Genomic DNA, 11,196 nt, shown 5'->3' with positions numbered 1-11,196 from the left:
AACATGACCAAGAACACTCTAAACTTTATTTTGTATGTAACACAATCCCTCATTCCTTCATCAACATTTCAATCCAAACTTTATTCGTTACCAATACAAACAAAATCTCAGTTTCAATTTACAATATCATATGAAATTGAAAATGTAAGTAACAACATTATATTGAGGCAAATTTGCTTATTTAGCACATTCAAACTTATAAAACCAAATTACAACTAATATNTTCATGTTACAAATGGCTTAAGCAACCAGTTTTNTCCAAAAGCTTAACAAAGTTACACAAACTAATACAATGTTCACTCATTTTTCTTTCCAAGTAATCCAACGTAAGGAGTCCTAAGCGATATACTCTTGTAACGCCTTCGTGACCCCTTCCTGACATATGTCTTCGTTGTAGGAGGATCTGTGGGCATTCCTCCAGGGGAGATGCCTCCAGGGGAGATGCCTCCAGGGGAGATGCCTCCAGGGGAGATGCCTCCAAGGGAGATGCCTGAAGGAGAGATGGACGCTGCTTCATGTCCCACATTGTGTTCAGCATCCTGTGGTCTGATTCGTCTACCTTTTTCATATGCCACCTCTTCCTCTAACTCAAAAACCCTCCTTTTAAGCTCTGCCACGAGACATTCTTGTTGTTGTAAGCTTTCCATAAAACGCTCTCTGCGTTCTCTCTTCAGTTGCTTCTTTGTTGATGCCTTGTCATGTTTCATTTTTCGTCTCGGTTCATCCTTAATTTCATTGTTATCCTTCATTGGTACAAATTGAACATCAACATCATCAACAACCTGCAATTCAACAATTCAAATCATTCTACGAAAAATATAAGAAAATATCACTGTATAAGAGCAAAACTGTAAAAATCAACCACATACCACACCACTTTCCAATGCTCCCNATGGACGCTGCTTCATGTCCCACATTGTGTTCAGCATCCTGTGGTCTGATTCGTCTACCTTTTTCATATGCCACCTCTTCCTCTAACTCAAAAACCCTCCTTTTAAGCTCTGCCACGAGACATTCTTGTTGTTGTAAGCTTTCCATAAAACGCTCTCTGCGTTCTCTCTTCAGTTGCTTCTTTGTTGATGCCTTGTCATGTTTCATTTTTCGTCTCGGTTCATCCTTNATTTCATTGTTATCCTTCATTGGTACAAATTGAACATCAACATCATCAACAACCTGCAATTCAACAATTCAAATCATTCTACGAAAAATATAAGAAAATATCACTGTATAAGAGCAAAACTGTAAAAATCAACCACATACCACACCACTTTCCAATGCTCCCNTGACCACCTTGTCTCNAAGAATTATATTCATCCAATGCAAGATTCTTGGATGTTTTTCTATTCGACCTTTAGAAGGAATGAAATTTTCACAAAACCAAACCTAAANAAAATTTACCAAGGTAGTCAATAACACAATCCAATCCACATCACAAATTTTAATTACGAAATTCAAAATCAATAAACATAACTTACTTGCAACATGAAAATGCATCCATCAACATAAACATTGGTCTTTGCATTTCCTTTCTTCAAAGCATCTGAAGCTTTGTTCAAACCACGTACCAAAAACCGATAAACTAGACTACCCCAACAATAATTACCTAGATCATCTAAATTATCAACTATTTCCAATAAAATGGGATAAACTTTACCATTACGTTGGGGAAATAATATCTCACAAATACCAACCAATATGTACAGACTACAAAAAGGGGTACAAGGGATTTTTTTTCCTTTCTTCATCAAACATTTGTAAACCAATTTCAAATCACTTGTCCTATTACCAATGTATTTCACACATTTACTTACTCGCATTTCTCCATTCAAATTAAACTCTTTCCCATCCAAACTTAACCCCAAACCTAAAAAAAAATCTTCCTCATTCATTGAAACAATTTTATCTCCAATTAAGAAACCACTGCTTGGATCAACCCATTTCCACACCAACTCACCCAATATTTTCCTACCTAATTTAACATTGTCAGTAAAATCTAAAAACCATCCAAAAGGAGTGGCCAAAATCAATGACTGGTGCTCATTTGTTAATATCTTGTTCAAAGCACTTATGTACTTGGTAGAAAAAGAGTGACGAACCGTCAACTGCATAAAAATTCAAAAAACCACACATTCAAAACCCAAAATGCAAAAAAACAAACAACAACACAAAATCATAACCATAAACTCCAAAACCAACCTACGACTTACCCTGGTCGAAGAAGATGCCATTCCGCAAAACGAAGANCGCAAACGAAGCAAATGATGAAACACCCACAACCTTTACGAAGCCCAACGCCGACAACAACGAACAACCCGCAAAATGAAGGCCAAACCGGAACCAATACAACCAAACCCACAAAACCCTAGTGTGCCAATGCAGAGAATGGAAGAGATCTTTGAGTTTGATGAAAGAGGGAAGAAGAGAGAAGATTCGAATAACATGAAATTTCGACAGGGGCAATGTTGGAATACATAAAAACATGTTTCTGTCTCATTAATGACGTCAATTTTTTAATTTTTTTAAAAAAACCATTGCATCCAATCACCAGCTGACACGTCAGTGTGTCAAAAGTGTGTGAAAATTAAGTGTGTCAAAATATCGGAATCCAATTCTCTAATGGTGTAAAACCACTTCCATAGTCTTGTGTGCGTATATCTTTGAACATCAGAACAACCAAAGACAAACATTGTTGTGAAAGTCAAATTGAAAGGAGACAAAACAACACAACAAAGTTGGACTGCGTGAAAGCAAACGGAACAACAAAGCACAGATGTAGTCCCTTCTTTTGCTTTTTATTCTTTTTTTTTTTTTATATCTAGAATTTGTTACTGCTTTTCTAGATCAGTTTACTTGAAAAAAAAAATCATTGTTTCTCCCTAAATTAATCTCCAACCAACATGTTCTTTACACACTTTTTTGTTTGCATGTTCAAAAAGTTCCTAAAAGAACACCTCTGATTCACGAATCGATGTTGATGAATTCTATACTTGTTTCTGAAACACTTACCTTGATTAATGATTTCTATTTTGAATGCTAAATTAACTGTAATTAGCAGTGATGAGAACACTAAAAAATATTAAATTTTAAATAGTGGAATTTTTTTTAACAAGAATCAGAACCTTTCTAATGAGATATTTCATATTTTTATATTTAGTATAGTATCTTACTATATATTTAATATTTATTATCTTTTAAAAACAAATATAAAATAAGACCAAAACTAAAATGCAATCCAATCCAAATCATTTTAAACCAGATTAAATTAAACAAATTTTAATAAACCCTATTAAACTATGAATAAGAGAATACCCAACATGATGAAATCAATTTTATTTTTATTTTTAATTTTTATTTTCTCAATTTCTTTCTTGTTTGGCAAGCAAGGCATAAACCGAAACCAGTACACACATGAACATGGACAGATCTCACTGTTTTCAGTGTCTTCTTTTCTCTTCTACACACAAATATTCACCCACGTGTAAGATACCCTTCAAACTTGTGGACATGAATCATTCCACCGAATGATTTCACTTCTTTTCCTCCTCAGCTGGAAAATAAAACAACAAAATTTCTCAAAATATTAATTAGAGACAGAAATCGACGCCAAAACTTTTCCAAGTTTTATTTTTCTTCGTAAATTTTACAGTAAGCACTCGCTAATTTAGTTAATTAGCTAAACTAAGAAAATTAAAGTTCTCCGAGAATGACACATCTGAACAGTGTTTTGTCTGAAACCGAAAGAGCAGAAGAAAGAAACATTTGAAGCTTGCACGACTCAAAAACCTTGGTCTTCGATTCTCTTATTAACATATCCCGCATGAACCCCTGTGTACAATTCCTCAAACCTTAACGTCTCAGAAAAATTAACTACAAAACCATTGATGGCACTCCCACACTCCATCTCTGCGTTATCAACCACGCTCACGCTTTCCTCCTCGGTGAACAAACCCACCACCAATAAAGTGAATTCCTTTCCCTTCTTCTCGAACAAGGGTACCGAATTTTTCACGAAAGAAACTCGACCCAGAAGCGGAAGAAGCCCTTTGCTTACCCCTGCACGCGTTGCGGCGCCACCCTCAACGGTTGAAACCGATCAGTCGTTCCCTGAAACCGAAAAGGAGGAGAATGAGGAAGAGTTTAACGAGGAGAGCTCTTCCTCTAAGTTCACTTGGAGGGATCACTGGTACCCTGTTTCGTTAATTGAGGATCTGAACCCTCTCTTACCCACACCTTTTCAGCTTCTGGGTCGTGAAATCGTGCTCTGGTACGACAAGTCCACTTCCCAATGGGTTGCTTTTGATGACAAATGCCCCCATCGTCTTGCCCCTTTATCTGTGAGTATAACTCTCTCTCTCTCTCTATCTCTCTCTCTATATATATATGTGTGTGTGTGTTATTTTATTTGAGGGTTTAAGCTCTATTTAATCTATTTTATATATGATAATTTGGGTAAATCACTAATAAATGTAGAATCTTTCTGATACCAAGTACTGAACATTTCGAAGGGGTAAAATTTGCAAATCAAGTGGTTTAATAATGACTCGATAAGGGATGACCTAATAAACCAAATAAAGTATAATATCCGATACATGTAAGAGTTTAGTTTCGAATATAAATCAACCAATAACAAAAACTAACTTATGGAGTCAGAGTGGCTTATTATATGTAGTTTTTGGCTATTTTAGCTTCCTTTTAGTTTTTGTGATAAAAGTTGGGTGTTTTGTTTTTGTAGGAAGGAAGGATTGATGAAGATGGGAAGTTGCAGTGTTCTTACCATGGGTGGTCTTTTGATGGTTGTGGATCTTGTGTTAAGATTCCTCAGGCTGCATCTGAAGGTCCGGAGGCACGTGCTGTTCGATCTCCTAAAGCGTGTGCCACTAGGTTCCCTACTTTAGTGTCTCAGGGGTTGCTCTTTGTTTGGCCTGATGAGAATGGTTGGGAGAAAGCAAGTGCCTCCAAGCCTCCAATGTAATTTAGTTAAATTTGTATTGTCTTGTCTGAGTAGTAGCATTAAATTAATTGTAATTGGGCCCCTTATGATGGATTTTGTCTTGTGTTTATTATTTTATGTTGATTTTGGAACGTTTTATTCTAAATGTGTTTGTTTAGGTTGCCTGATGACTATGAAAAACCGGAGTTTGCCACTGTCAATATTCAGCGCGATCTGTTCTATGGTTACGATACTCTAATGGAGAATGTCTCTGATCCTTCTCACATTGATTTTGCTCATCACAAGGTACAAATGACACCCTCCAACTTGAGTTTTAAGTGCAGGCTATTTTAATTTACATTGGTGTGCATATTGAAGGTACTTTATTTGATCCTGGTGTAAGTGGAGTTTGTTAAATATACTCAGAAAGTGTTAGCAGGAAGAAAATTTGGGTTGGTTTCTTTTATTATACATTTTCACTCACCAAAACTGGCATATGATTAGCATATATTAAAAACTTTGAGAAACCTTCTTCATATTCCCTTGTGAGAATTTAGTTTCAACGTTTGTTTGAATTTAATTAGGAAGATATTCTCACTGTCCAAGTGACTGTGTAGGAATTTCAACTTTACCTGATGTTTTTAAAGTGTTGGATTAATTGATCATGTGTCTCTTAAGCTTGCAGATTTGTCTATTTGTGACCCTGTAATTAACTTTTTTTATTTATCATAATATTGCTTCTTACTATAGACTTTTAATTTAGAGTCATGTTAGATAAGCAGTTGCAGAAGTAGAAATTGTTTGGTATTGATAGGTACTCAAGATTATCCCAGTCAGTAACATAAATATGGTCCAAACTCTACAGGTCACAGGAAGGAGGGACAGAGCCAAGCCTCTGCCATTCAAGATGGATGCTCGTGGTTCATGGGGCTTTTCTGGAGCGAATGAAGGGAACCCTAAAATCAGTGCTAAATTTGTTGCACCTTGTTATTATATTAACAAGTAAGCCAATGATTTTTGCGTTGTTCTAGTGTGCATTTAGTTCCAGTGTTAGCACTGAAGGAAATATATGGATTCTGACTGTTTAGGGCCAAAAGATTTGTTTTCAACTTTAATTTAAGGTCATAATTTTAGATAGCTTTTGGGTATCACGTATTCAGTCATAGGCTTCTTGTCTCGATACTTATTGAATGAAATATGAAGTTTTATCCACCAAAGCTTCCTCAATAAGTAGATCATTTAGTATCAGAGGGTTCCCATAAATCTTATCTTTTTTCCTTTCCGAATTTCTTTCCTTTTTCACTCTCTAAAGGATAACTGGGAAGTAATATGGAAAATGTATAACTTTCTTATTAAATCTATCACAACATCTGCTGTTTAAGGTGAGACATATAATGCTAAGTTAAACGTACCTTCACTATGTAGTATGTGAGGTTCTTGTTGAGGATACTCAATTTGATATAAGAGTGAATGATGGTGGTGGTATGTATGCCTTACTGCATCTTTTTTTAAGTGTTTATATGCATATTAAGATGAATTTCAGATAACTATTACTTTTCATCCTAGGCGCTGTTGCTCTCTTCTTCAATTGTTGCTACTGAAGCCCAATACACTTGGCATTATTATTATTGCAGGATTGAGATTGATACCAAACTCCCTGTAGTTGGTGATCAGAAATGGGTTGTATGGATATGTTCCTTCAATGTCCCCATGGCACCTGGTAAGACTCGCTCCATAGTTTGCAGTGCTCGAAACTTCTTCCAGTTCACAGTGCCAGGGCCTGCCTGGTGGCAAGTAAGATTTCTATGGCCTATGCTGTCATTTTTGTTCTGTTTGATTAAAAATACATGTTCCAGTTTGCTTAATTTCAATGATCTTTTACTGGTTTATCTGGAGAACTTGTTCTGCCCTGATGTTTATGTTGTAGCAAATTCTAAATCATCGTGGAAAGGTGAAAGATTTGTCTATTTTGAAGTATGCCTGAACTAAGAACACTATTGAACATTTCTTTGTTAGGCAAAAGGTTCGAGTGTCTGAAAAAACTCCCTTAGCTTTCCTCTTAGGACCTACAATATTATTACATGCTTCAGATACATTAGAAGTTGACATAACATAACAATGTTGGTTTATTATGACAACTGAGATTCAATTTCATTGTTTCTCTGACTTATCCTATCTCTATAGTTCTCTTGTGAGTAATCATTGTTTCTGCATTAAATTTCATGAATGCTTAATGTAACTTAGATCTGAGTTTTGGCTTTACAATGTCTCAGGTAGTTCCTAGATGGTATGAGCATTGGACTTCGAATAAAGTATATGATGGGGACATGATAGTCCTTCAAGGGCAAGAGAAAATCTTCCTTTTACAAACGAAGGAAGGAGGCGACATTAACAAACAGTACACCAGCATCACCTTCACACCAACACAGGCAGATCGCTTTGTCTTGGCATTTCGAAACTGGCTGAGGCGACATGGCAATGGCCAACCAGAATGGTTTGCCAACATCAGCAACCTGCCATTACCATCAACAGTTTTATCCAAACGTGAGGTACAATAAACATGATCCAAGATTCTCAATTTCAACAATGAGAAATGTTAAGAAAACACTCATTTTAACACTCCAATAAAATTCACTACAACTACAAAATCAGTGTGTTGTTATCATTTCTCTACTAATCACACAGACTAAATGAATCGTTTTCTTTTTGGTTGTGTAGATGTTGGATAGATTTGAACAGCATACTCTGAAGTGTTCATCATGTAAAGGAGCTTATGAGGGATTCCAAATATGGCAGAAAGTCCTAATTGGTGCAACAGTTATATTTTGTGCAACATCAGGGATTCCAGCTGATGTCCAGTTTCGTGTTCTTTTGGCAGGACTTGCAATTGTCAGTGCTGCCTTAGCTTTTACCCTAAACCAGCTCCAAAAGAATTTTGAATTTGTCGATTACGTGCATGCAGAAATCGAATAAACACTGATTTCCACGTTAATTGTAAATAGAGTTGAAGAAAGATTACATGTATTCAAACTACTGTCTCCCTTACAATGTTTTATGTCATTATATATTAAATTGAGAATATAATTCCGATGTATATTTTTTATACATATATTAAAAGAGTAACATGACTATTTAATTGAATTTAGGTTTAATGTTTCAATAAGTCCCGTCCAGAATCTCAAATAGGTCTTTTTCTTTTTTTGCGTCTCACTTAAGTCCTTATTTTTTTAAAATTGAATCAAACAGAACATTTCTATCAAATTGAGATGACGTCGTTAAAAATGTATCTTGACTGTGTAGTTTTTTATTACTTGTTGGTATTGAAAATGTGATTGAATTTTATTTTTTTAATTTTTGAATTAAAAAATAAAATTTCATTTTTTAATTTAAAAATTAAAAAAATACAATTCAATCATATTTTCAATACCACGTAATAAAAAAACTACACGGTCAGCATATTCTTCTTAACAATGTCATCTCAACTGACGGAAATGTTCTATTTGATTCAATTTTATAAAAATAAAGACTCAATTGAGACGTGAAAAAAAGTAAGGGACCTATTTGAAATTCTGGACAAAAATAAAGACCTATTGAGATATTAAACCTTGAATTTAAAAAGTTATTTAAAACATTTGTTTAGAGCTTATTAAAAATAACTTACTTTTTTTGTCTATGATTATTTATTTATATATGTAATTTAAGAAACACGTTAGAAGGTCTAGCTTTTTTGAAGGTTTTTTTTTTTGTATTTTCAAATTTATGACGAGTAAAATTAAATTTGATTTTTTTTTAACTTTATACACACTTATATGCAAGTTTTAAAATAAAATCCACTTAACCGTCCAATGAAGGGGCTGTTAAATCGAATCAATTCTATTTTCGCCTTATTTTACTTTATTTATATCGGAAATATTCTTTCTCCATACATATACATAATTATATTGTTATGTTATGATCTTTTTAATTATACTTGATATGATGATATTGAAACTCAATGTAATTTTAACTTTTTTTTTATATGTAAATTTTTAATTTTTTTATTAAATACGGAAAAAGTATACATATAATGAGAATTAAAGACAACATAATAGTGAAAGTTAATTTTTAATAAAGATTAATGATGAAAAATAATAATTCATATAATAAAAATTAAAAAAGAAAATTTAAGATAGTATTAGTGAACGTTAATTAATTATTATTGTAAAATAAATATTACTTCTTGATAATTAATATGCAATTTAGATGGTCTTATCTAATTCATCTTATGCATTATAATATAAGGAGGACATACATCAATTTTGGTAGAAGATTGAATTTCCTTTTTATGATAATTTTTTGGAGTTATGAATTATTAAAACCAAATTGATTCTAAATAACAAGTCATTATTAACTTCATTACTTATGACTTTTTTTTTTCTTGTAACTTCAATATTAGTTCTCAGAACAATATATTCAACAAATATCCCTAGGATATACTTTAACCATAGTTCTGATATCATGTTAAAAGTGGGTTTTAAGTCTAACTCAACCCCACAAGATCGACTTATAAGGTGAGGTCTGCACCCCACTTATATATTATAAATTGGCCTTATCTCTAATCGATGTGAGACTTCCAACAAAAAAACGCCATAGAGAGAATGCTTCATGATCATTAAAAAGACACATTGTGATGAAAAAAAAAAAGAAAAATACAGAGCTATTAGAAAAGGAAATTAGAAAAATATAGAGCTATTAGAAAAGAAAAAGGAATGAAAGATAAAAAAAAAAACAGAGAGAATAAAAAGAATGAGAGAAAAGAAAATAAAAGACCAGAAGTTTAGAAAAAAAAAGAAAAGAAAAAACTAAAAATTACTTTGACCCTCGATATTATTGTGTTGTGATAGTTAATAAGAAACAATAATAAAACATTTTACTAAATATTAAAAATTAAAATATGCCACTCTCATTATAACTATATGATTAAGAAGATGAATGAAATTTGAAAAAACTATAAAATTGAAAAATTTAAAAGTCTTTTTGAAATCTTACACCATAAGTTATTCAAATTATAGCAAAGCAAAAAATAAAAATTAAAAATTAAAAACTAATTAATTAAATTTGCTTCTCTATTTAATTCTTTAAGTCTTAGGTCCTTCTATACCAAGTACCTTAGGTCAGGGCTGGCCTGGTTATCCTTAGTTCTAAATATGGAAATATAATATACATGTATAGTCATCCATATGTGCTCTTAGAACTGTCATTGTAAAATTACAGAAAGGTGAAGTTTTAAAAATTATGACTATCTTTTTTTTATAATTATGTTGAATTGAAATCATTATGATTCGTATTTTCAATTTGTATTGAAGTTATTAAAATTTATGATAACTTTCAATTTTTATTGAATTGAAGTCGTGACTATATGAGTTCAGTTCAACACAATTATAAAGAAGTTGTCATGAATTCTAATAATTTCAATATAAATTAAAAGTTATTATAAGTTTCAACGATTTGAGTTTAACACACTTACAAAGAATTCATCATAAATCCTCACTACATTATCTTTTTACAATTTTATGAAGAAGCTAATCATAATTCATGATTACTAAGTCGTCAAACTCGAAAAGAAATTCAAATTATTTTTGTAAATTACATGTAAAATTATCCTAGTATTAAAAATTTGCCTACTGAACAAAACTGAGATTATCACAGGCAACATTATCCAATTCAGTACACTATAGATGGCAAACCCAAGAAAGAAAAGGAGAAGAAAATTCAAACTAATAAAAAAGAAAAACATATTTATATACGATGATAATAATAAGGCACAAACCAAATTAGAGTAATGTTATATACCAGATCTGTACAATAATCATGGAACATATGTTGAGAAGCCATGAACAGCTGGGGTGTGTCCGAGGAACAAAGCAACATGGCCCATAAGCTTGTCTTTCCTAGAAAATGTTGTGCCACAGGAGCACTGCCACTTGGCGTCCCCACAGTGCTTCTCATGTGTCCTCAAATCAGAAAGCACTGAAAACTGCTTCTGGTTGCACCTATTGCAGACGTACATCTTGGGACAATGGCTCCTCTTGTAATGGTTTTTGAAAGTATATTATTGGGCCGATTCTGGAAGCCCAGCCCACTTCCCTTTAGCCTCTTTATTTACCTTTTGTTTTTTACCTTTTTGCTGTAATATATACATACAAAAACATTTTTCAGTTTTCCTCTCTGTGATTCACGTCAGACACAAAAAGGGGTTTTATCCTTTTTCATTTTCACTGTTCGTC

General features: G+C 33.1%; 2 protein-coding genes across 2 annotated transcripts; one reads left to right on the top strand and one right to left on the bottom strand.

Moving 5' to 3' along the window:
- Window positions 1-1,603: 1,603 nt before the first annotated feature.
- LOC111242704 lies at window positions 1,604-2,316 on the bottom strand. The gene is made up of 3 exons (XM_022787257.1): window positions 2,208-2,316; window positions 1,650-2,102; window positions 1,604-1,612 (listed from the first exon to the last, which is right to left on the bottom strand). The coding sequence occupies exons 1-3, from the start codon at window positions 2,226-2,228 to the stop codon at window positions 1,604-1,606; spliced, it is 483 nt and encodes a 160-aa protein (XP_022642978.1). The 5' UTR covers window positions 2,229-2,316.
- Window positions 2,317-3,538: 1,222 nt separating this feature from the next.
- LOC106756471 (pheophorbide a oxygenase, chloroplastic) lies at window positions 3,539-8,009 on the top strand. Its single transcript, XM_014638914.2, has 7 exons — window positions 3,539-4,334; window positions 4,733-4,968; window positions 5,110-5,236; window positions 5,796-5,932; window positions 6,565-6,724; window positions 7,204-7,479; window positions 7,649-8,009. The coding sequence occupies exons 1-7, from the start codon at window positions 3,882-3,884 to the stop codon at window positions 7,901-7,903; spliced, it is 1,644 nt and encodes a 547-aa protein (XP_014494400.1). The 5' UTR covers window positions 3,539-3,881; the 3' UTR covers window positions 7,904-8,009.
- Window positions 8,010-11,196: the final 3,187 nt, after the last annotated feature.

This window comes from Vigna radiata, chromosome 2 (assembly GCF_000741045.1).
Source record: "Vigna radiata var. radiata cultivar VC1973A chromosome 2, Vradiata_ver6, whole genome shotgun sequence".
NCBI lineage: Eukaryota > Viridiplantae > Streptophyta > Magnoliopsida > Fabales > Fabaceae > Vigna > Vigna radiata.
This window is presented reverse-complemented; position numbering and strand designations above follow the sequence as displayed.